Source organism: Prinia subflava, chromosome 2 (genome assembly GCF_021018805.1).
Source record: "Prinia subflava isolate CZ2003 ecotype Zambia chromosome 2, Cam_Psub_1.2, whole genome shotgun sequence".
Lineage (NCBI taxonomy): Eukaryota > Metazoa > Chordata > Aves > Passeriformes > Cisticolidae > Prinia > Prinia subflava.
Window position 1 is genome coordinate 19,798,510 of NC_086248.1, and position 27,225 is coordinate 19,825,734.

The window sequence follows — 27,225 nt, forward strand, 5'->3', positions numbered from 1 at the left end:
TGTGCACTTCTTTTTCACATAGGCTTTCCCTGTTCCTGAGCTGTTCCTAGTTAGTGTTCATGCTGTTGTTCATGTGTCATTTTTATCTTCTCTATTGGATGACTGAAGGCATAGCACATGTCAGTTACTGCATGTGGAACATTTGTTGAAGTATTTCCCTGCTAGGCTCTTGGGGGCAAGAATGTTGCTGGGTTTGCTTTGCATCTTCCAGAATAACAAAGTATATCTTTGTTTTGTAATTGTGCATTACCAAATCCAAGTGATGATTAGGAGTGTTTGATCAAGTATTTTTAGTCAAGTTAATTGCACATTGGATACTCTTAGTTTTTCTACTTTTTCTCTCTTCCATTCAAACAATCACATTTATAATGTAATACTGGGACTGCAGAAGATATTTCCTTATAGATGTTGATGTTACTGATAGATAAGCATTTACTTTCAGCTTTGTTAAACCCGTAGTGATTTACTTCAGTGTCATGTGTATGTCACTAGTGTTTAGTATGCTTCTTGAGTTCCTACAGGTTTAGTGGAGAAAGAGTAATTTAAATGTTTTTCAGTATAACTTGGCATACTTCTAGGCTCTGCAGTGACAATCTATGTCCAGATGTGATGATATGTTTTGAAAAAATTTGTTTGTACTTTAGGTAAATGACCGACCTGCTAGACCGTCATCCAGACCAGAGCCACCTAAACCCAGTGTTAGACCTACACCACCAGGTAAAAATTTTTGATAATGGCTAATTAATTCTCTTCATAAAATTAGAGTATTAAAGCTAATTAATACTATAGTTAGTATTAACTAGTTAATAGGCAGTTAGTATAGCAGCTGCCTCTATAAAAATGTTTTTTAAATACTCTTCCTTGGACAAAACACTGAAAGCCACGAGTGATAAAGACTAAAGGATTTGTTTGTTTAATATTAAAAAACCTTTTCTCTCTGTCAGACTTGCTATAGAAAGAGTGTTTTTATAGTTACAGAATCATGTAATAATTCAAAAGAAATATCCATGTTACTGGATATATAGAAAGCCTATAGTGCAATGAAACTTCATAGTAAAAACAACAGTCCTACTAGAAACTTCTGGTCCTAGTTCTAGAAACTTCTGGTTTCTAGAAATCATAGTTTCTCTTTAAATTGTCATTATCTTTTCATCATTAGAGGTTTTCCAGTGGAGCAGAAGAGGAAGAATTTTGGCTCTTCAGCAGTTTGTCATAACAAAGTGCTTCATTCAAAGAGGCTTTACTGTGCAGCTCCTCTTGTTAACTTAATTCTCTGGTTAAGGATATGAGGCAAAGTCTGTATTTCTTTCTTCTGCACTGCTCCTTAGTTAACTGCAATCAATTAACAACTATTGAACTTGTATTAGAAGAGCAGTATATGAAATATAACAATGTATGTTAGCACATCATATAAGTTGCTGCTTTATTTTCTCTTTTAGCTAAAAAGAATACAAACAAACTTTATCCTGAACTTCCCAATGATTATGCATCTGTGGGTAAGTACTAAGCTTAACTGTATTTTATTAATACAGTGCAGAATCTGAGAAGTCCTAAAGGTACTTTGAAAGATATGTAAAAATATCTGGCCATTGATATTTTTCTATATTGTCCATGTGTTAAAAAGAGATCTTGTCTGATCTGCAAATATTTCATAAACATGAATCTTATTCCCTGGCTTTACATTTTAATGATGATGTTCTTTTTCTGAGCAGCACAAATTCTTTTCTTTTATTCTGTGAGCTTGAAAAATGCACTTGAAGTAGTAAAATTGTTTTATGTTACCACCTCATTGAAATGAAAAAGGAAGCTGATATAACAAGCTTCTGTCCAAGTCCTTATGCAGTATACAACAATTCCTGGTTTAATTTTAAAAGTGTTTCCACAGATGATACCTGATTATGCTGGCATAAACAGATTTACATTTCTTCTTCAGGCTTTTATACTTCAGGTCTTTATAACTCTGTGTTACACTGAAGATATTACTTATTTGTTGTTCTATTGATTCTCTTATGTTTAAAGCACTTTCAGCTCTTACCAAGAGAATCTTACTGTGCAGTATTTGCATTCCATATTACATATATATATATATGAATATGTACTTATATTTTCATGTATTGCTTGTTCACTTGAAAATAAAATTTTAAAAAATCTCTTTTTTACTTCTGCAGATAGAGCTAAAATTGAGCTTGATAATAGATGACAATAAAAAGTCTGTTTCAGGCAAAGAGTAATTAGAGCTTTTCACTAAAACTTAAATTATGTGTCATTGTCTTTACATTCTTTTTCATATCTTTTCTTCATACATGGTCTTGATATGTGTGTCTGTTGAAGGGGTCAACACAGGAGTATCCTAAGCTGAGCTGTCAATGTGACTTCTGCAGATCAGAGACTTCCTGACGATCAAGATTTGTTATTGTGTTGTAGGGTTTGTAAGGAAAAGGAGGATGATTCTAGTGGTCTGTACTCAATAGCTGTCATTCAAGAGAGAACTGGTCTTTTGGCTATTAAAACTAAGCTTTCCCAGTCTTACCAAAGCCCTCACCAACTTTAGGTTTCTAAAGCTTGCACACATTTGCTATACTGAAAGGAGTGTTCTTCTATTCAGGTGCAAGTGACAAGGTAAAAATATTCCAGAGCCCTCTGCTGATTGGCTTTCAAGGTTCTTTGAAATCAGAATATAGACTCAGTCTGCTGCTGGGGATTTCTAGCAATTTCTCCAAATATACAAGTCTGTCTTTGAGGAATGCAAAGGGCAGTAGGATCTTGTCTAAATGATGGCCTGGTATATTTGGCTTTCAGTTGCAGACTACATTTCCATAGGTAGCAATTCAAATGCTTCTGAATGCACAGAAATACTCTATGTCTCTAAAGGCTAAAGGTTTCTTCTTATTGCAGGGAGCAGTCAAGGTTGAAGTCAAGAGTCACAGTCCCTTTCACAGAGGATATGTTAATGCTGGGGGATGAAATAGAAAGAGCCATAAGGCCATACCTCCTGTCACTAATCTGTTTCAACAGAGCTACCTAGCAGCTATAGCACATACACATCAATCTTTATTGCAGGAGTAGTCACTGCAACAGGTGTTCCTCTATAGTGATCTGTAAAAGACATATTAAAAAATTTTTGTGTCTTTCTAGTTTAAAAAATACACATAGATAACCAATAGAAGAGTGAACAAGTCTTATCTTTAGGAAGCTACATGTTAGATGTAATGGCTGGTGTGGAGGTAGGTTTTGATGTTGAGCAGCAAGCTGGTCTGGGCTGCAAGTAATAAGGTTTGGTTGGGGAAGGGGCAGCGACCAAAGACCTTTGGCTGGGGAAGGGGCAACACTGCATTGTGTTACCAGCACAATTTGGTTTTGCAAGTTATACAAGTAGTAGAAAGGTTGAAATATTAACTCTTCTCATTAGATGAAAGAAGAACTAGACTTGTAGATGAAATATTTTTAATTATTTTCTGTGTACTTGAATTATATAGATAAGTAATGTAATATAACCTATTTCAAATGCAAGAGGAACAATAAATGAAAAACATCATTTTTTAAACTGATAACATGATACTTGAACTCAGATGCAAGGAGATTGTTTTCATGTAACTGAATAATGTTTAAGGGAATGGATTTAGTTGTAAAATGAGCTTTAGTAGCGTTTTAAATATTTTCAGAAACAAGGGAATACCACACATTTTATTTAGATGCAGTTTAAAAATTGCACAGACCTTTTACAGTTTTGGGAAATAAAACCGCAAAACAACCACAACAAAAAACCACAACTAAGGGCTGATACAATTATTGTGATTCAGGGAAGTATGAAGTTTCTACATGAGTAGACATTTTTCTGAAGACTCACTAAATAAAGAAATTTGATTTGCTTATGAGTATGAAAGTCAATTCCTTCTCCTTTACTACAAGTAGGCATTTGCATCTTCATTTTTCTACTTGTCGCCTCTTTGTTGTAAAATCTACTAAAAGGACTGACTGGTCCTTCCAAGATTTATTACCTCCACCTAGCTTTTCATTTTCTGAAAGGATGATTCTTTGGACTTCTGTATTACATCTGTGATACAAACAACCCATGATTCTTTAGTGACTACGTGGACATTGTAGACTCAGGAGTTAATTTCATTAGAAATTTTTTTTTAGGTAAATTAGGTTCATAGTTTGTCACTCCTGGAATATCTGACCCTAGATATTAGATTTTCATTAGTGATATGATTTGTAGTTTTTTCTGCTTGGAGTTCTGCCATGGAGCAGCAAGTAACCAAAAATGTAGCTAAATGGTTACTTACCTGCCTACTCTACTAATAGTAAGCTGAATAGTATACAATTCTGAAAATGTTACAGTGATGTGGTTTCCCAGCTGAACTGGTAGCAACAAGAATCTGTAAGTAAAAGTTGGACCTGGCTTGAGGTGAATGTTGGTGAGAATTGAATCACTAACAGGCAGTTTGTTCAAAACAGATATTTTTCACATTTTCTTCAGCTCAGCTAATCAGAAAAGGACTGTTTCACATGTTTGGAAAAGAATCACTTGAAATTGCCAAGATGCTGAAACAATCAGGAAACAGACTTGGGACAGGAGAGGGGATGAAAATGGAAGAAGCTTCTTCCTTCCATGCAGTGTTCTTTCACTATTCATTCACAACTATCAAATTTTACCATGGCTTAAAATCTTACAATACTGTAAGACAAAATGCTCAAACACAAAAGCAGTTCTTTTGATAACAATGGAAGTATTTTATGATAATTTGGAGAAAGTAATAATGCTGTCTGCATTTTTTAAGAGGTTATATGATTTGTTCAAGAAACCCATAGGAACTTATAGCTGTGAATATTTAAGGATTATTTTTTTAGATTGCTCCCAGAAACACTTTCTTACCTTCCACAATTATTAAACTAAATATTTTAAAATTTTATCTTGAGAAAAATATTTGCTCTCTTCTTTGGATTTTTGAATGCAATCAATTACCTACAGCCATTGAACTTTTCCACTATTTTGCATAAAATTGACACACTCCAACCTGATTACAGTAAAACTAAAAAACCCCCAAAACAATAATTTTGACTAGGTTTTTTTCAGCAAAAACCTTTCACTTGGAAAATAAAATACAATATTAACAGATTTTTATTGTCCCAATAGGCATATATTTATATTCTTGCATACTGAAAGAAGGGCTATATCAATCCTACTGATGAGGTTATGGAGGCAGATGAGAAAGTTGTCACTGTTTTTAAGAAGTTAAAAATACCCCTTCTTCCTTCAGTGATGATTTGAGTGATTCGTCAACCTCATTATTAAAAATTCATGTCTTCCTACATGAATTTGTCTGCAGCTTTTAGACAATGTTTGTTGTGGCTTTTTTGGCTATATTAAAGAGCCTTTTACTACACAGAGGAGCTTTTTTTTTCTGTTCCCCTCTTGTTTTCTTTGAGACACTTGTGCTGTAATCAAATCACTTTTTGGTCTCCCTTCATCTTTCTTTTGATTGCCAAAGAGGTTGATGAGCTCTTTGTCAAAAGTCATTTTATCTTTCCTCTCAAATTTTAAGTAATAGTACAAATACCAAATTCTGAGCTGTGAGCTGACTGAGATCAGTAAGATTTGGGCTCCTAAAAGCTCTAATGAATTTGCACTAAATTCCAGTACTTATATTTTCTATTATTTATTTACTTATTTTAACCTTCTTAAGTGTTCTTTATCTATGTTTAAAACAATGAGGCAATATCAACCCTTTTTGATTAGGTGGTTCCATGAAGTGGTAAATTCAGTTTAGGTTAACTAAATGCATCAGAGATGCTGCTTTTCATGGTAACAGTTCTCCAGGAATCAGGCCTGGCCCACTTCTCTATAATTTCACAAATGATCTCAGTGTTTCTTTCAGTAATCTATGAATGCCAGATGGTTCAGTAGATCTGTGAAAATCTGCTTCCCAAGAGAATTCCAAGACAGATTTTCATGCCTCCTGAAGTGTATTTTGTCAAGTAAAATTGAGATTCTGTATGTGAATTTGCCTTTGTTGGTACATTATGGATTTTTTTTGTGGCCAGTTAAAAATGTGTTAACTAAGCCAGCATAATTATATGGACTAAAAATTCAAAGACCTCTTATGAGGTAAAAAGCTTTTTTTTTTTTTTTTTTTGCTTGTGATTTCACCTCCTGTTTCACTTATTTTACTTGCATACATATTCTGCATCTCAGTTTACATCTGACTTACCTTGTTATTTTGAAAGCTACTACTCTCATGGATAATATTGATCAAACTTGGAAAAGAAAATATAAGCTGGAACATGATCACCATTCTAGCAGTCTCGGCATTAATTAGTACCTCTGCTTATGTGTGGTGCTGAGCTTTTTTAACACAGCATAGTGAAAAAACAGATTTTTTTAGTTAGGACTGCTGAAAGAGAGCATCACTCTATGTGCTTGCAGCTTTAAAATAGGCTTCCTTTGGTAAATATGTATTGAAGCAATCACTTTATCTTTTTATATAGGTATTTCTCAACTTAGGTTTAACAAAACCAGTACTATTTTGGAACAACACAGATTTAACTGGAAATCTAACATGCAACTGTATGCTCACTGTGCAGTTCCATGTTTAGAAATGGCCACTAACAAAAAAATTCTGACAACTGTGCTACAAGAGTAATGTAAGTGTGTCCAAATCTCCTCTTGATGAGTGACTTTTGACTTGGGCATTTTTATTTTAATTAAGACTAAGCACCACAGCAGAAAAGTTAAAATATTCCATGAGTTTTGAAACAAAGAAACTCAGCTATCTCTGTGGTCTCAAACTAACTTTTTCTGTGTAATACCTGAATTTTTGCTTTTCCTTTGTTGTTAAAAAGCATATACATTAAGTCTTCCTTTCTAGGATATTGTCAATATTTCATTAGTTGCTTCTTTCTTTCTGTTCTGGATCAAGATGATTTAAAATGGTTTCATCATTCTGAAGTTTCCTTTGCCAACTTGAATTGTAGTAAAATTGAATCAAAATCTTTTAACTTCTAGTTAAGTAAGATTGGAAAATGTTTTTTTGTACCTGATATCTGCACAGACCTGGAATGGAGAAGGACAGAACCTCTTGTTTTTAAGGATGGAGGAAGACTCTGTGGTTCACAGTGAGGGGGAAAATGCATTTTGCTTTTGAACTGGAAATTAAATCATCATGAAAACACAATAAAATCAGATGTGTACAGACTCCTTTAGGTGTTGTGGATATGTGCTGTGTATCTGAAACTGGGAAAAAAGCCACTTTTTATACTTCAGTTTATGAATTACTCCATTTCCAAGAAAGGAAGAGATTTGCTGTAGGATCAAGTAGAACTATAGTAAGGAAGAACCCTCATCAAGCTGTGCAGTAATCTGTTCCTTCAATACTATAATTTGATGAGAAACTCTTAGCAGATTATAAACTGTAAAATCAATAAGACAGCTCAGTGTGACAAATAGGTATTTGTTTTAGAAAATTTTTACAAAGTGAGACATATAATGTTTCTGCCGTAATCCTTCATGACATTGTCTACTAATTCGGTGAACTAAAGTATGGGAGTTTTTGTTTTGTTTTAAGAGTTTTAGCTGAGCTTGGTCTATTTTTGTGTTTTTCATGGCAAGATTTGTGACATGTTTATATTTAGTTACTAGAAAAATAAAACATCCATCTGGTGGTCCCCTACAGTATTAATTTTCTTGCTATTATGAGCTCTTTCTTAATACTAACCAAACCCAGGAAATCCCAGGAAATTATTTTTGAGACTATTTTTATCCCTGATTCACTTTTACTAAGATCGTACTATTATTGTCATGAATGTGATAAGTCAGATAATCAAGCTGCTTATGGCTTATGTTGTGGCAAGCTAAGAGGAAAATATGCAGCATGCAGGCCTTCACTGGTCATACTGAAACAAATAACTTGATGCGTATAATCAGCTAACTCAAAATCAACAAGGCACAGAGAGATTGAGGTCAGACATGCTAGAATGAAATTGGGGTCTTTCTGATGTGTGTGTGCAGAACTGTTGTGCTAAGTATGAACCAGCTACTCTGGCATGGGTAACAATACTTTTTCCTTGATATTTTTAATGGTTTGGAATAAAAATTAGGAAATTAGAGCTAAGGCACAGAAAAATTTCAATGCAATCTGTGTGTTTTTAAGTGTAAGGCACCACTAAGGTGATAATTCTGATTCACAGAATTAAAACATGAAATTGTTCACAGAAGCATATAAATGTTAAATAGTATGGATTGAAGTCATCTGGAGCCATTGGAACACATACAGATTAATGCATTAGCATCTGGAATACATGCTTTAAATGTTGTTTGAAAGCTGTGTACTGCTTTATATAGTATTTATTTTCTTCTGTGTTGTTCAAGCAGTAGGACTAAAGCAAGCCTAAATTGCTTTCCTATCTATTATCCAGAAGAGCCTTTGGGAATATTGGAGCTTCTGTTTCATTTATAGTACTTGAAGCCAAACAGAAATTTTGACTATCTGAAGGAAGTGATAGATATACAGGATTTCTCTCCAGAGGTCAGTGAAATGCTCTGTGCTTGACTGACTGGAGGCAAAAACTAAAACTAATGTAAGAAATGCAGATCTTTGTTCAGTAATGGTTGGCTGATGCTTTACAGATCCATCCTCATAGCAGGGATGAGAATATCAGCTTTATACTAAATGCTAAGTAAAGACTTTATTTTCCTTGTGAAATTCTTATTTTTCACCTTGATGAACACCTGCTTTAAAGGTATTTTCCCATGAGTAGTAAAATTAGGTGCCATGGTTCCCCAGAAAGTGGATTCTTCAGTGATGGACAGTAATTGTCATGGAGGGACCTCGAGTCCTGCATCTACTTTGGCTGTGCTGGTTCAGTGTTACATCGTGCAGGTCAGTCAGCTGGATATTGCTGACTGAAACAAGAACGTCATTCACCTTTTGTGGAAACATTGTCAGTCCCTGAAAAAGAAATAGGAGGCTATGGAAAAAAAATAAATAAACCAGACACTAATTAAGCTAAACTAGAACGACAAATAACTGTTCTAGAAATGATGTAATAATGCTTTTTTTCACTTCTACAAAAAGACAAAGTTTCAACAAACTTCTTACCTTTTCATGGAGAGGTTTGGCAAGGTTTGCATTGAGGCTTCTCTGGTTATATTTTGTTTGGTTTTTCTTTCTCATTAATAATTTTTTGCCATATTAGGTAACCTTCAAATATTTTTTCCCAGTTGTTTTTTTCTTGAAGAAGCTCAGATAGAAGTGACCTCTACTCTTGTGGAAAGGAAATGTTAATTTTTTCATATACAGTGAGACTTGCACTCCTCTTTTCTCCCTTTTCTCTCAGTGGTGAATGTTTGTATTTTTAGCATCTCCTTTGCTATGTAGCAAGGATGATGTCAAAAGAAGATTAAAAAGTAGGAAAATAGGGAAGCCCTTTGTAAGGAAAAATGTAATGGGAAAACTTACTCTGGTCCACAATTTCAAGTATTGGTCTCTGCCATAAGATTTAGACTGTGTCTTCTCTACTCCTGACATTTCTGGCTTTTGTCAGGAACTACAGAAGGATGAGACAGAATCTGAGGTTGAGACAACAGAGTAAATTTGGAGATGCTGTTGAGGGAAAAATCTACCTTCACATTTGTTGCACATTGGACAAATCTGAGCCAGTGGTTGAATCCCATCTGCAAGCCTGAATTTCCTCATGCTTTAACCAAGAGATGTGATTACTGTTAGTTTTTTCTTTTTGAAGAGCAACTATAAAGCAAATATTTCACTTGACTTAAAAGCATATGGATAAAGAATACTGTTAATACCCTTTTTGAATTTCAGCTGAAAATTGTGGTACTGTTTGCTTTTTCATTTCAAGAATTTTATCATAATTGACTAGGCTGATGTAATGAGTTTGATTGTGCTTAGCTGGGAAGTGTAGTATCAGCACACCATGGGTGATAATGGCTGTCCAAAATGCTTCACCCATGTGATGGTGGATGTTGCAGGTGGCAGAGTTTGCACTGATCGGATTAGGCTCTAGTTTATGGTTCTGTGCCCCTTCCAGCTCTTGCTGAAACTGTTCTGTAATGAATAGGGGCTATCTACCTTTCTCCTACCAGTTTAAACTGTGGTCAAATGATTGCAGGATTGTGCCACGGGATAGTGTAAGTGGAAGTGAAATTGAGTACTTGAGTCACCATTTGGCACAGGAGGGAACATTGATAGAATGCCTTTTGAAATTATAAGTTGATGGAGCCTGGTGTAAGTAGAATTAATAATGGCTGTGCTGCTGCTGAAGGAACATAAAAGCAGTGATAATTAGTAATTGTGGCAAGAATCAATCCTAGCGTAGATTTCAATAGCCCCTATGGCCCTTAGTGCAGCTAAAGTTAACAAGAGTTTTCCACAGGTAATTGCAGGTATTCAAATATAAATGTTATGAAAGTGCTAGACTTTGTATTAAAGCAGGAGATACTCACTTGTTCCTTTTACAGAAAGCAGTTTCTGAATCTTTCATAATGACTTGAAACTCTCCTTTTCATCTATGTTTTTTTCTTGTCAAGATTAATTATTCTTTTCTCCTGCTTTCTAGCAAAAAAAGCATGTTCTCTAGCAAAAATACTTTTCTGCCTGATTCCTTTGCATGGTAGTAGTAACATCTTTAATTTGTTTTACTCTGTGAAGCTCATTTGCATTTTAACTTGAAAAAAGGCTTTCTGTTCTTGGCCTGCTATTGTCTCAACCAGTTTTAACCACTGATGATGAGGATTGTGAACAGACCTTCAAATGAGGCCTTGTACAGTATTATTATTTAGTATGTTTCCATATGAGATACTCTTTGTCTCATATAATTTTGTTATTTTAACCATTTTTCTGGCCAGTGCAGGGAAGTATTTCTCCATGCAAAGCAAAAAAACCCCAAACCAAACAAATAAATAAACAAACAAAACCCAAAAATAATCAATATTTCACAAAGCCTTACCCGGAGAAACTGGCAGAAACCGTATAGAATTGTTGCATTTACCACTCTTTGGTTTTTTTCTTGAGGCTGTAGATTGTTTCCCAGACTATTGTAAAAGCTAATACTTCTATCAAGTGAGCTAGCGTATATGCCAGTAATACCCTTGGCAGAAATTTTGAAGCTGGCCATACAGAGATTTGAGAATCAAAATGTAGAGACAGTGTGTGTAGATGAAACATGGAGAAGCTTGTCAACATAAAAGAGCCCCAGATCATTCCTAGATCATCAGTTTGACATGAATAAAACAGCTCAGTTCTTGTCACTGTACTTAGCTTTTCAGAATATGAAGGCTATGCTTAGCATTGCATCTCAGCTTTTGCAGTATGATTTCAGCACAGGCATTATTTGCATTGATGTAGTCGTGAGCACAATAAAGCCTTTGACATTGATATGGTTTATTTGACCTTTTCACTTTGAATGAAACGGTAATTGTTTTTTGAAAAGGCAGAAAAATCCAAAAAGGAATCAGCAAACGTACTGTTATGGAATTGACTCTTGCAAGCAGGAGGTAGGGGTTTTTTTTATATCCTAAATATCAAATACATCCACAGATGCTTAACAAAAAAGGCACTGCTTTAATGCAAAAGCTGAGTGTGCTGAAACAAAGATAGAAAGCATTCCATCAGCAGATGAAGATGATGAGCCAGCATGTTCCCTGGTAGGCCAGAAACTCAAAACCAGCGAAATACGTTTCATACTCAACAAGCTAAATTTGCATAGTGACTTTAAATATAGTCAGGTCTGTTTCAATCACCAGTTTTGTTTGCTAGACATGACACTGTTCAGTACCAACACAAGTTGGTAATATGGAATCTGTTTTGAAATGATCCATTTCTAGCTTATCTATAAAAGGTCAAAAATACATAACCTTTTCCTGAGTTTTGTGAGTCTTTTACAAAAGTGTGTATAATATCTTCATTCCATGCATACAGATTTGCAACTGATGATGAACTTTTTATCTGTTGAGTCTTTGCTGTAAAATTGAGGGTCTTGTACCTTATATGGAACATTGGTGGCTAACTTTGCCTTGAATAGCTTTTTCAGCCACCATTTCTTTGTTTATGGGGAATGTAGTTATTAAGTTATTCTGCAAATCAACTGTAGAGCTTTGTGACACTGGAAACCTGGGCAAAGTTCCCAATTAAAGTAGTGCATAACATCTAGCACTGCAATTAAATCAAAAAATAGGGTTTGCTGAGGCAGTCCTCATAGAAGTGAAAGAGGGCTTAACATCTGATTTTGCTTTCCTTTCAAGAACTTGGGTGTACACTTACTGAAATATACTAAAGGGGGTAGTTCCTGGAATGATACAGGCCTTCTTTGATATTATCAATGTACCTTGAATACATTTTCCAGGTGACTGAAAAGAGGAAATCATTGTACACCTCTTTTAAAAAGGATGGAAACGAGGGCCCCAGGAACTACACACCCATCAGCTTCACCTCTGTGCCTGGGAAAGTCATGGAACAGATCTTCTCATAAGCTATGCTAAAGGACTGGGGAGTCAGGGAGGTGATTTGAGACAGCCAGCACAGCTTCACCAGGGACAAGTCCTGCCTGACCAACCCAATCAACTTCTGTGATGGAGTGGACAAGGAAAGGGCTACAGATGCCATTTATCTGGATTTCAGGTCCCTTTCGAGCCAAACAATTCTTTGATTTTGAAATTGCCTTAAATCTACAGCTGCTGTAACAGAACAGCCTTCAGGTGTACTAGGTATAGAACAATTCTTTGCCCATAAGTGAATGTGGAACAGAGGTGATGCAACTTATGCCTTCTCTCCCTTCTAAGAGCAGATTTGTTTAACTGAGCACAAATTTGTGGGGCATTTAAAGAGTACAGTTTTACCCTAATGACAGTGAAGCTCACTTAATGCAAAAAGTCCACCTTCGTTTTCTTAGTCATGAAGAACTGATTGTTTGCAGGCTTCAATATTGAAATTAAATACTTGAGTGTCTTAAGAAGCTTTTATTCAGAAAGTAGAGAAAGACAGGTGATTTTGTTTACTTGCCCAAAACAAGCCATAATTATTGGCAAAGAAACAGCTAAGCAAGAGATTATTCTGAGTGTGATTTGCTGAATATCATGTCTCCTGACCTTTGATCAGACGAGCATTATTGGAGATTATTTGGATCAATGGTGGCATATGACATACTTCAAGTATCTGTACAGAATATATCTGATTATATCAGATTAGTACCTGTAGATGTAAAATGTCAAATTTACTGTGCATATATAGGCCTTCCCAAACATCTGTTCAGAGAGATCTGAGGTTGTTGTTTTGTGAATGCAGAGGGTTTTTTGAGGTGATTCTGCATTTAAAAAACAAAATTTAAAAGGCCATTAACAAAATTAGTAATTTAATGCAAATAGGTCATTTGAGATTTCACTTATAAGGCTTGGTTGAACAAACAGTTAGTTTGTTATTTGTCTGGAAACAACTAAAATTAAATTTGTAAGTAAATATACAGCTGTTCTCCTCTAGAAGCTAAGATAAACCCCTTTTTTTCTTAAGCTAAAAACTGAGAGGTGAGAGAGAAGAATATGGAAAATGAGCACATTGGGTAGAGAAGAGAGCTCATCTGTATACTGGTGTGATTCAAGAACTGAAATTATTTTCATGTCTTTTAGTATTTAGGATACAGTTAGGCTACTATTTTTCTTTCTAAATGGGAGTTTTTTAAAGATTTTTTCCTAAGTAGCCATTAGAATGTGTAATATTTTGTTGCCATATAGGACTTGAAAAGTTAATTTCTGCAGAGTCACAGTGTACAATACATTACAATATGGTTCATCTTTATTCCATTTTCCCCAGTCCTCACTGGCTGATGTTTTGTCATGTCACGAGAGAAGAAAGCCATGAAATCTTTTAATTTACTGACCTCTTATTCTCTGTGTAGTAATTCGTACGACACTTTCTTTCGTCCTATCTCTGACTTTCCTTACGTTATTTCCTTCATAAGTTTTTAAACAGATCATTTGCCACTTTTCCAACATGCTGCTGTTTTAGGCCTATTCAGGCCTTTAAACATAGTGAATGGTAAAACCTGATAGTGGGCATTGCCCCATAAGGGCCCAGTAAGTGAATCTCAATGTTATAATGTGGTTTATTTCTGCTTATCATGACACTGTAACTTAGATAACTCAGTAATTTGACTTAACTTTTGTGCATCCTAGCTGTGAACATGAATTCAACATCACCTTTGTGGCTCTGAGCTGCAACTTTGAGCCAAAGCTGACATTACCTAAATTTGTTAGAAACCACTTATAAATGGTAAAGCCTTGAAATTCAGACATCATCAGAACATGGACTATTATTTGCATTAAATTTCTTCATCCATAAAATATTAAAAAGTATACATACTCAGTGAACTATACTTAATGACGTCTTACTCTCCAAGATGCCAATTTTCGAGAAGTCGTATGGAATGAGACACTGCCTCTGCCATGTTCTCATTATTGTGTGTGGTCATAAAGGGCACATTTGGAGGTAGTGTTGTTTAAATATTTCATGACTTTGGAATTTTTCTTTCTTTGCTTACATTCCAGGAAGTAAATGACCCAGTCCTTTTTTGTAAAAGTATTACGTAATATATGCAAAAGGTTTTTAAATTGGAGAAGATATTCAAAATGGTAGTCAGAACCATTGCAAACTATGTATTTCCTATTTAAAATACAAAATACTGTTTTCAGTTGCAGTTTTCATGATTTTTATTGCTTTCTAAAGTCATTAATGGAAAAATGAGTTGTAAAAATGATTAATTTTTTATATGTGCATGTAGTAATAAATGTACAATTCTGTACTTTTAAAACTTTATTTCTTTACATATGAGAGTAACTTTTTCTGTGTTTTCAGAGTTATTCTGTGAAAATTTGACTGTTATTACATAAATTAAATTGTTTCCATTGCTTTGTTTCTAAGGAGATAAGTTTAGTTGCATACATGTGTTCTTTCAGGTACTGACACAACTTTGCTTTTAGATTATCAACAGATGTAGATTGAGTTTAGACTATCAGCAAAGTTTCTGCAATTTTTTCTTTGTTATAACTGTGAGTGCAACTTATCAGACTTACTATGATCAAGACTACTATAATTCACATATTTTGAATTTAAAACTAGTATTCTTTCCTGATTTAAAACTTTTTAAAGCAATTACAAAATGCAATAATGAGATAAGGTGTGAGATCCTTAGCATTAAAGGACTGAACTACTTTCAGGAAACTGGTATGTTGGAATAATTAATGGTTTACTCAAAAACCCAGCACCAAACCTTATATCTTTCTGCCACACCACCTTCTCAGTTTCCTCCCAATGTTTCTTTGACTGTCCCTGATGCAATTCACCTAAGAAATCAAATCTCTTTCTTATCTGCTCTTCTACATAATAGTTCAGAGATAGACTTAAAATATAAAGGGAACCAAGAGGGTAAGTTTAGATACAGTAAAAGGTAGATACTCCCCAGTATGACTGATCATACATAACCAAGATGTTGAATTTGTCTCATTCTTGAAAAAGGTACTGTGTCATTGAGGCTTTGGTAGTTTCAGCTTTGTAATTCTTTGGAGAAAAGAGTGATGCAGAATTTCTTCTCTCTCTGTATCAGTGATCTGGTACATAATTAATGCTTTGACTTCAACCTGATTAATGCTGTTCTTAAGTATTTTCTAAATTAATATCACCCGGTCAGTTTTAGTCTTGTTTCCTTAGTCTCTTTGAAACAGCTCCACTATTTATCTCAGGTACTAGTATTTTTTATGGTCAGGGAACAGATCAAGGCACTAATCACAAAGACATCTTTATATTCCCTCTTAACTTTTCATCCCGCTAATATTCTGTTTACTAGCTTTTTTTTTTTTTTTCTTTTTGTAACCTTTAAATAGGTTTCATTATTGTACATAGATTTCTCTCCTTTGAAAATCCACAAATATTCAAGCAGTTTATAGAACAAATGACTTTTTTTTGGATTAATGATTGTCAAACTAACGAGTAATATCTGTATTCAGTACTGTATTATGTTGAATTCAAATTTGACTCTGGGTTTAGATTTCTGGAATTATGGAATACATCCATTCATTTTTGAAATCTCCATCTCTCTATATTTAAGTTTATTTAAATTATGTACACATTCCCTTATTTTCTTGATCTTTGTTATTAGTTTCTGTAACTTCATTAAGATTCTTCTAAATGGATTTGACCCCTTGGGTCTGTGCTGTCTAGCTTTATCAGATATTTTACATTTAGCTCAGCCTTCAGGTACAAGAGTGGCTCTGCTGCATCACTTTGACTTCTCCTGTTCTTGTACTTCACCTTTCAATGGCTCCCAATTGCTCCAGTGTTCTCAGCTCTCCTTTTGCTTCCATTTTTCATTTGGTGATTTCTTCATTCATGGTTATCTTGTCATTAAAAAAAAAAAAAACCTGTTCTGACAGTCTCATCTGCTGATTCATCACAATTTTTTTTAATTACAATTTTCACATTCATATATAAATGCATGATGTCCACAAAATAAGTTCTCTGTTCCTTCTGTTCCTTCAGCCTTCCATTTAAACAACTTTTCGTTTAATGGTAATGTGAAAGGTCAGTTATTACCTAATGGTAATATTCTGTTTACTCACTTACAAGAAAAAATAGGTTAATCTGAATACATGTGGAGAAGTTCAATGAATGAATGAGTGGAGTAAGGAGTCCCTGAGATGTAGTAGCTATCTTATTTTTAGTGTAACAGTCTGAAGGTGTGAAAAAAATGGGTTTTGACTATAAAAGCATAAGTCAAGCATAAAATTGTCAAGAAAGAAAAGTGTTAACCAAACCCCAATGTTGGCAAACAAAAACAAACAAACAAAAGAAATGGCAGTACTGAATTACTTGGAGGTAGACATTAAGAAAGTTATCTTAGCAATACAGGGGAATACAGCTGTGAAATAACCTTCTCAGATGACTAATGGGGGTAAAGACAGAAGTGGCAAAAAAAGCGCTTTATTGTCCAGCAACACACGAGATTCTGGCCAAGGTCTCAGAGAATGTGCTTCATTGAGTTATGAGCTGCTGGTCTCACCTGTATGGAGGCCTTGCATTACTAGACCATGCTTCAGGCCCTAGCCAGTGTCTGTCCCCTCTTACAAGTTCATACTGTTTATCTTTCAGGATACTGATGCAGATATGATGCCTTTGCTCATTCTCAGTTCATCTCTTCTCTAAACTTGAGAGCTTTCACAGAGCAGAAGAGTCTCATTGTTTTATCACCCCCCTCTCTCTCTGTCCCAGGTGTCTATCTGATCTAGTTTCTTCTTTTTAACAATTCACAAACGTGGTATTATCTCATCCTTCATCATATGAAGTCCAAGGCTGATCATTTTGCTGTTACCTAATCTTCTTTTATCTTGTTTTGGAGTTCTTCAGTACTGTGCTTTACCTTATTTAAAGCAGTTTCTCTTGCTTCCAGTTCAAGCCTCTGGTTCTATCTATGCTGATAAATTAGTCTTTGCTAACTTATCACCATCAATAATGCCAATGTGATTGGGCACTGGAACCTGGACTCTGATTTGGAGACATCAAGTTCAATAACGTGGATAGGAGCCATTCACGGATGTAAATGTAACTTAGTTCCAAGTCTCTGCTGACCTGTGTATAACCACATAGTAGGAATTACATTCCATCCTTCAGTATGTAACCTGATAGATTAATATTCATCTTCTGTTTTCTTTGGTAATAGTTGTGATCCCTGAATTCTATTGCTGGGCTATGTCTGTAATCAACTTTACATCTATATTTTGGGTGTCTCACTGAGAAGTCTTTCTTATTCAGCCCTCTATTTTTCTGCTAGGTTTTCCCAGCTAACTGTCCTTTGTTGTTTTTAATTTGCTAAATGACATTTTCTGCAAAGAACTATTTCTATTTCTCCTTTACTCGGGTATTCTTTTGTTAACTAATTAAGAATTCAAGGTAAAAATTGTTAAATGGAATCTGAAACTTCCTCTTTCTGATCACTGAAGAGCTCATGTGTTCTTCAACTTGAATTTCTACAGAAGTTCTCACTTTCACTGTAAGAGCAATGAGGCCTATAGATGTTCTCTGAGTACCATTTTAAAGATGCAGCCTTTTCTCTCTGTCTCCACTTTTGTCCCTGCTTTTGTCCTGTTATGATTCAATTGTTGCAACATCGTTCTCTCTGACCTTTGCAAATTCAATATTTCTTTACTCTCATCTAGATTCAGTTCTTGCTTCAAAGTTAATTTCCTGCTCTATCATTTTGTCCATCTTCTACATTCACCCACTGGCTCTCATGTTAACTATGTCTTTGAGCTCAGACAGAACCTAAAGCACACCCTGACAGATCTAGCTTTCATCTCAGTCTTTTTAGTATCACAGATTTAACTTAGCGGTTCACCTACCTACTTCCAATTTGAACTTTAACCACTTCTCTGTCTGCCCTTAGGCATCATCATGGCCCAATACTGCTGCATTTCTCAAGTCAGAAATTTAGATCTTTAGTTCCTCCTATCATGAGCCCTAACACTCCTTCAGAAAGCTATCCTTGTCATTAGTGGTTACCCTGATTCCTTGAGAATTTACTACAGACCATTTTCTTTGCCAATCCTTTGCCTTTCATATTCTAATGTATAATTTATGCTGCGTCCAGCATAAAATGTGTCTCTCTGGGTTTTGTAGTCCCTACCCAAATCCTACAAGAAATAAAACTCAATAAACCTTGAGGCTTGTTGAGCTCAAACAGAACCAGAAGCTCTCCCTAACAGATCCGCCCTTCATTTCAAGGTTTATTGAAGTCATTTTAAAGGAGGAAGGGACAGTATGACCTCTAGAAACAGTGCATGCAGAAGCTGAATAATTGTTACTTTCTGGATTCCATACTATGATTTTAGTTCTTCCCTTTAAGCTGGCTTTGACTGTTATGCAGTAACTCACATGGTTCAGAGTACAATTTTTTCTCTTTTCTGTCCTTCACTTTTCCTGCAAGGAATCAGTCTTACCTTTTAGTTTTTAGATCTAATTCTGTTGAGGAGCACAGCAAATGCTGACATACCTGTAGAATAATACTTACTCTTGCCGTTTACTGCCTCATCTCATTTCTGGTATTACTTGTCCACCAATTAATCTTTCTCTTCAGGCCCTTCTTTTACTGAACTCTGATCTAAAAGTTGCTCTGTTGTTCCTAGGCTAAACTGACTTGTTTGTGTGCCAGTGCAATTCCGTACAACACACTGACCCATATGTTGACAAGAAGGCCCTGCCAGGAGGTCACATTCTCAGAGACAGGTGGGTCCCTACAAGGTGTGCTCCATACTGACCCTCCCCTAGCTGGATACAGGTTAGTCAGTGTCTGACAGGAAGTCTGCTCTGTCTGGCCTGACCATCAGATGATGCTGACAGTGTGAGTTCCATTAGCATCAAACTGGGTTTTGATTACAGCTGTTCCAGTCCAAACTCCCTACAATTAAAAATTTTCATGCTGCTTTTATACTTCCAGGTAACTTTATTTCAAAAGTCTCTTTGAAGTTTTTCACCAAATTACAGAATGACTGAGATTGAAAAGATACTATCTTTTCAGTTGGATATCATCTGGTCCAACCCCCTTGCTCAAGCAGGACTGGGTCTGTGTAGCTTTTGAATGCCCCCAAGGATGAAACTCCATCACCTCTCTGGGAAACCTATTCAGTCATCCTTAGAGTAAGAAAGTGTTTCCTAGTGTTCAGTCAGCACCTGCTGTGTTTCAGTGTGTGCCCATTGCCTTTGTCGCTGGGCATCACTGGCAAGAGCCTGGCTCCACCCTATCTTCACTGTCCCTTCAGGTGTCTCTAGATACTGATAAGCCTTTTCTCCCTAGGCTCTCTCAGCATTTCTGCATGGGAGAGATGCTCCAGTGGCAGCGTCCACATGGCCCTTTGCTGGATCATCTCCTGCATGTCCATGTTTCTCTTGTACTGAGAAGCTCAGAAATGGACTGCACTCCAGGTGTGGCCATACCAGTACTGAGCAAAAGAAATCAGCTCCCTTGACCTGTTGTCAATACTTTGCCTAATGCAGCCTAAGATACAGTTTGCCTTTTTTGCATAGGCTCATCTATAGCTGTTGAATTAAGCTAATGGTTGTCTTCCTCTTTAGCACGTTTGTTTGGGGCCTGATATTAGTCTTCCTTTTTAATATGACCATTTGGGGCAAACATCCTTCAGGGATTTTATTGCCTTCAGGCATTATTTTTAAGCAATAAATGTATACACACAGTATTGACACTCAGAGGGGTAACTTAGCAGGTGGTATTGTCCAGACCATTTTCTAAGGTTGGCATTAAAATTTGCTGTCAAACCTTCATTGTTTGGCACCAGCTGTCATTTTTCATTCAGATTTGCAGTGGGCCCAGTGACTGAGCTAGTTCTTTAACTTACTTTGGATTCTTTCCTGAACTCTGGTTATAAACTCAATATTAACCCTTTCCAAACAAAAGCCTCTCATGGGTAATGAACCAATATTTGTTCACTGTTAGTTACATCTCTCATACTAAACCTATGAGCAATACCTGATCCTTTCAATGCCTTTGAACAGTGTACTAGTGTACTAAACCTTTCTGATACTTGATATGTTTGTTTTCAAAAGCACAGATTTTTGCATTTGCCTAATCTGTTAGTTGTTTTCAATCATTTGGTCTGTTTGTTGGTTTTATCTTACTTCTGCACAAACAAGGTGGTTGCTTAGTTTTCTAGGTCTCCATTTAAGCAATGAGAATTCTATTAGAGCTTGGACAGCTGATCCCAACTGGGTAAAGGTATATCCCACAGAGTCATTCTCAGTATATAAACCTGGGGGAAAGCTGCCTGAGGGCCACTGCTTGGGAACAGGCTGAGCATCATTTGGTTGATGGTGAGCAATTGCTGTTCATTTGCATCGCCTGCTTTTCTTGGGTTTTATTTCTCCCCCTTCTTGTTATTTTCCTTGTCATTACATTTTTTTTTAAATATTATTTTATTTAAATTATTTTAATGTTCTTATCTCAACCCATGAGTCCATGAGTATTTTTACTTTTAGCCCTCCAGTTCTCTTCACATGTCATTGAGGGGCTGGAGAGTGAGGTATGACTGGCACTTAGATGCCATTTGGCATCAAACCATTACATCAGTGCACAGATGACCCACAAAATCATGCTCGCTCTCAAATTACTGACAATTAGCAAAATTTGCAAAGTGGATGTTTAGCAATCTCATCACTAACCTCAAGTACATGAAACTTATTTTGATTTTATTGCTGTGTCCATGGCCAAAAGCAGCACGTTTTCTGCAAGATGTTCAGCATCAGGCATTTAATGGCTGGGGGATCTATGCCAGTAAAATTAAATTTGGGGCCCCAGCTGAACTATGTTCCAATTATTCTGTTCCAATTATTCTATTCCAACTTAGATCTGGGTTTTGAAAGTATCCTAAGCTCAAGCCAAAATGATTACAAATGCCTGTTCTTCTCTAAAAAACAGTCTTAGAAACAGCCTATCGCTTTACTAATATTTTATAAGCTCACATTAGAATGTGAAACCACTGGCTACTGTATCTACTAGTAAATTAAACAGTGTGAAGGCATGGGCCCAAGCACTGTAACTCATTATGTGCTTGTGTTGTTAGGAAATGCCTTGGCATTATTCTCACCTTGCACTTTCCCAAATAATTCCAAGGTGTGGTTTAGTTGTTACTCCAGGATAGGAACCAGAGGCAGTTTGCATGTGGCTCGTCTCTCTGGTCAGTGTTCACTGGTATGCATGTGGTCAGTCTATGCCAGCCAGCCTTGTAGCCAAAGACTGGCACTCTTAACCAAGTCACTGAAGTGTAGACAGTATTTGTTCTACAGAAACTTTGTAGAAAATGCTTTTATGATGTGATAAATGTGCCATAATTAAAAATAGTTTTATTGCTCTTTCGTTCACTCTGGGGCTGTATTGCAGCACACCCAAGAGGACATCAATTCACTGTAGTTTACACCCCACCAAGTCTTTTATCCGCAGCAGTGGTCCTTCACAAAATCTTCAAATCATTATTGTATGTAAAGATGAATAACATGGAAGGATATTGTGGTCAGAGAAGTTTGTTACAAAGCACATGTCATACCTGTCTATGCTGGAGCATTGAGTGTATATGCTGGCTACTGTACTGATTTGTCTTCAACCAAAATGTCTATATTTCTGTTTTGACCACTGTGTTTGTGGAGGTGTGTATTCAAATAACAAATAAGGATTTGCCACAATGTAGTTTGTTTTTTTTTTTTTTGCAGTGTGCATACTCATGAATCTCAGTGATTTTAATATCATACGCTGTATGCAGCACTGTAGCACCATCTTGTGTGAGCTGCAAATGTCGTTTCTGTTTATGCAGTCAGCGATCTTCATGTGGAATATAACAATTTTATTTAAAACCTTTCTATGTAAAACTGAAATTGGGAAATGAACATAAAATAGATCCTCCTTATAGTCTATGTGGTAAATTTCCTAACAGTGCATCCATTTAAGATACCTCATTGTTAGGATGATCCATATAAATATGAAGCATGGGATGCTGAACTCTGGAGGCAAGAAATATACATGCTGTCTGCATTGTGCTACAAAACTACAGAATTAAAGCAGAGAAATTGGAATCTTCATGAGAAATAAAGTGAAACAAAACTATAGGATGGGAAAAGGCTGCTAAGGAAAATTCAGTAGAAATGGCTATGAAAGAGCTGACAGGAATAATGCTGAAAAATGCTTTTAAATTATTGCAGGTAGCAAATGGGGCAAGGACACAGAACTGACCATTCATATTCAGCAGTAGTAGGGCTACTTCTGTAGTGCTTTGAGTTTTCTGTATGTTTGGAAAGATGAACATGTATAGGGACAAAAAATGGGAAGAGAAACACAGAAAACAATTATGTTTATATGACAGAGCAAACAAAAATTGAAGGCATGGTTGTGGTGCATTGAATACATCCTACCCTTTGATATCTCACATATGGATCTCTTTTCCACTTTTTCAAGCTTTAATTTGTGTTGTGTTTCCTTTCATTTTTCTTCCTACTTTTACAGAGCAAAATTCAGAATACTCAGCAGTTTGTGTCAAAGGAATTATAGTCTTGATGCAAGTTCAGCCATGGAGGTGGTAACTATTAGTTACTTACCACTGCTATGAGTCCAGCATATCAGAGTGGTCTTGACAGATCTTTTGAATGTAATGAGAAGAAGCTCTCACATCACTTTTAGCACTTTCAGTCTTTTCTTTTGCTCTGTCAGATAGCTACTTTTTCCATATATTTTGGTAAGTGTTAAATATGTAGTAACTCCAATTCTTTTTGAGTGATTATTCATTTACATGACGGAAACACAGATTTAAGGACTCAAAGCATAGGAATTTTTGCCTTCACTGTAACATATAAATGCACTTTACCCATGTGTGCTGCCTGAATTTGGCACAGGGGTAAAACACATCCCTTCTTCCTTTTTATATGGAACTGAGTCATAACTGTTGTCATGCCAAAACACCTAAAGAGTCCTGGGCCACAGTATTTTCTGACTATTCTTCAGTTAATGCTAGGAGTAATAAGTTGATATTTTACTTCTGTGGGTTTTTCTAAGACTTCCTCAATCAAAATATCAAACCGTACTGTGCATGAGAGTACATAATATCTTCCTAACTGCATCAAATGCTTGAATTCTTGGCGGAAAATCATGTAATTGCTAAATATTCAGTCTGTCAGGGTTTCAGATGTGACAGTGAAAGAGCCATTTAGAAAAGCTGCAATGCTGCCTTTTTGGTAGGAGTAACTGGTAGAGATATGGACCTGATAAATTTGGTTTTATTTTCACAGTAAAAGAAATACTGTTGTATGGCTTTAGATCATTACTATAGATATCAGGAGAGAGATATTGTGTGATCAAGAAAGATGGCATTTGACTTCTCTGCAATCAAATCTCTCCCAGCTCATGGCCAAATAATTATCTGTTAGTCTTTGGTGGTTGCTAAAACTGCAGATCATGAAGAGAAAGCACTGACCTGTAGAATGAACATATATAGTGACAGATGCTGGGGAAAAAAACCTTGTGCTCTTTATGCATACATTTGTGGTCCATTGTTTTTCTCTGTCCTCTTTGGCTACACTTTGTGTTTTTGAGCTTTAGGAAACAATTTTTTCCTCTTTCTTTTGAAATGATGAAAGCAACCAGAAGAAAAAAAATCTGTGGGTATCAGTTGCTGAAGACAGACTGCAAAAAACAGATGAAAGAAGTTGTATCAATGCTTCTCTCACCACACTTTCCAGCTCTCTGCTTGGGAGCTAGCTCTCAACTAGGGAGATGAGTTTCCCCTTTTGCAACAGTTTTGACAGCAAGAAGGTGCAGCTAATTCTAAAAGCCTTTAATCTAGCATGCTTGAGTATTTATGCAGCCATCACATCCATATAAGCAATACATCCTGAAATCTACCTGACTGTGTAAAGATTATTTCTTCTTAACTAATTTTCCATTGCACCTTCCATTTTTCACTCATAATCAGTTTTCACATAATCAGTTCTTTCCACTGGCACATTTTGTGTGTTCTGTTTAATGTCTGAGATACACCAAAATCCCAGGCACTGCAGAACAAGAAGGGAAGTGCTGTGGTTATTTTGTATTTCGCCATCCTACACCCTGAGTTTTAATTAAAAAATCAAATTTTCTCCTTTGAGTTTTGCAGCTTCCATGAAGAAGCTGTCACAGAGAACACAAACCAAAACTCAAACGTGAGCAGTGGCTCTAATAGCAGCCATTCAGGAAACACTCGTGCTTTCCTCAAACCACCACTTTCATTCCCATTGTCCCTGACTGTATGAGGCATACAGAAATATGGCTGATCTTTGCTTTGTATAGAGTATTATTTTATTAAATAGACTGTGCTGATAGGCTGGAATTCAAATTTCAGTTATGTAAGAGTGTAGTGGAAATGGAGGGGATTTTTCATCTGTGGTTTATGTGCTCATATAGATTATTTTAGTGTCTTTGTCACCCTTTTCTACTATCATTTAAGAACATTCTATTTAGGAACTTAGTATATGCTGACACTAGTAATTTTCTTCTAGTAACCTCCTTTTTATTTAATTTCTTTAATTTCAGATAACTCTTGGAGTGATCCAGTAGAAGTGACAGCACTTTATTCATTTGAAGGACAACAGCCAGGTGACCTGACTTTCAAAGCTGGAGACAAAATCACAGTGACAACTAAAACAAATTCCCAGTTTGATTGGTGGGAAGGAAGAATAGGAGGAAAAACTGGCATCTTTCCAGCCAATTATGTTGCCATAAGTAACAACTAAATTTATACAGAATAAAATGTTGAGGCATTAATATATTTACTCTGAAAAATATATTTTAACTTTTCAGATTTTATTAAAATGAGATTTTTAATCAATACTAATCTAACAAAAAAAAATTAAATGCTTTGAATGACCATAACTTTCCCTGAAATTTATTTCTTAAGTAAACTGCAGGTGACAGTCAATTTATGAGAGTTTTATTTTTGAGCAAATTGCACCATAAAAAATAACCCAATTTGTGTATAGTTTCAGTTCTGTCTTGCTCTGTGAATTAAATTTTTACATAAGGGAAAATTGGAAACAGTTTAGAATTAGATATGTTGAAAAAAATGTTTAACTTCTATTAAATTGTAATTTATGGCCTTTTTCTTTAATAAATGCTCCTAAATTTGCTTCAAACCATGTCTGAGTCAGAGTTCTTTACTTAGTAAATCAGATGTTTTTTCACAGCTATGACAGATAAAAGCACCTTCATGATTGGCTTTTTTAAAAATCACTCTAGATACTGCAGTTTTTTAGTAACTACTTTAGGTCTGGTCTGTAATGTTTCTCATTATTAGGCATACAAAGACCTTTTTTAAAGCAACTCTGTGACAGTTAAGCAGTTCAGCTTCTCTGATAGCTTGTCTTATATTTCCCTCACCTTTGGAGAATTTAAACACTTCTGAAAGTTTGTTTAGTAAAATGCATGAATAGTCCCTCAGAAAATATATAGGCTTATCCTTGATTCCTTTAGGAACTTGTTCCACAGATCTTTCTATCCACAAGATAGAGAAGTTTCTGGTTCACAAGTGAACTTGAATTCTTCCTGCTTCTTCCCATTTAAAACTTTTTGAATGTTTAATGTTTAAGAAAAGAGCAAGATAAAGTAAACTTCTGTCTTGGTTTGGCAAGACAGGTATCTGTCAGGGAAAGTTGGAGCTCTCCTTGGAATGGAGAATGTAAACCCTTCCCTCCAAATTGTTATAATTTTGAAATTAGGGGCTTTCAAGCTAAAATATGGGAATAGCAATAACAGTTCTTTACTAGGAATATTAAAAACACAAATGCAATAGTACAAAAAAACAAGCAAATAAATAAAAGTCCTAGAAACCCTGACAGAGTCCGAGATACGACCTGACACCCTGTTGGCCAGGGTGTTGGAAGCAGTCCGAATAAATCCTCCTGGAGTGACAGATGTTGTTCTGTGGAGTAGAGATGATCCTGTAGGAAAAAAGGGCTGCAGTGCTGGCGAGATGGGTCCGGTCTTCCTGTGGGAATCCAGTGGCAAAGAGGCTGCTTGGTGTTCTACATTTCAGTTTTTATCTGGGTAGGGAATGGTTGGCTCCTCCCCACTGGGTGGAGCATCTCACAATGGGATGGTGCAATGTGTCATGTCACTGGTGAGCCTTAATGGCCCATTAACAGAAGATATTCTCCCCTGGAGGGTTGACAGTGGTGGAAGAGATAAGAAACACTGCCCCACCTGGTTTTAACAGCTGGCCTAGTATCAGAAGGCATCCACACCCCTCCCCCCTGGAGTTACAAGAGATAAAGAAAAACATCTCCCCAGCTGCTTTCAACAGATGAAATAGAATACACAGGGGTTTTTGTTACATAACCCAAGACAATTACAGAGTAAATAGTGTGTATTTATAATAGTAAGACAGGGAAGATGTTTCTATAGGATAGATGTGATAGTAATGTACAGTAGTATCATTCTCAGATTTCGACTTCACTTTGAGTATATTTGTAAATCAACTTCATTTTACAGATACAGCTACTGCCCTTAAAGTTGGTGTGACAAATCAGAGCAGAGGTCAAAATAAGACTTTCAGTTTTTTAGAACCAGTTTAGTTCCCTTCTCAATGCTGAATATGCTGAATTTGCCTCTTATATGGAGTTAATGCCAAGATGATAATTATGCTCC

At 35.9% G+C, this 27,225-nt stretch overlaps 1 protein-coding gene across 5 annotated transcripts in view; it reads left to right on the forward strand.

Annotated features, from left to right (window-relative positions):
* SH3YL1 (SH3 and SYLF domain containing 1) overlaps positions 1-25,455 on the forward strand; it is a 48,706-nt gene extending 23,251 nt beyond the window's left edge. For 4 of the 5 annotated variants that reach the window (XM_063389301.1, XM_063389312.1, XM_063389310.1 and 1 more), the window contains exons 8-10: positions 645-717; positions 1,440-1,496; positions 25,117-25,455. In XM_063389301.1, coding sequence (XP_063245371.1) covers positions 645-717; positions 1,440-1,496; positions 25,117-25,316 — 330 coding nt within the window. In that variant the 3' untranslated portion in view covers positions 25,317-25,455. Of the gene's footprint in view, positions 1-644; positions 718-1,439; positions 1,497-19,180; positions 19,281-25,116 lie in introns of all 5 variants that reach the window. The other variant, XR_010079192.1, reaches the window with a different exon arrangement.
* The last annotated feature ends 1,770 nt before the right edge of the window (positions 25,456-27,225 follow it).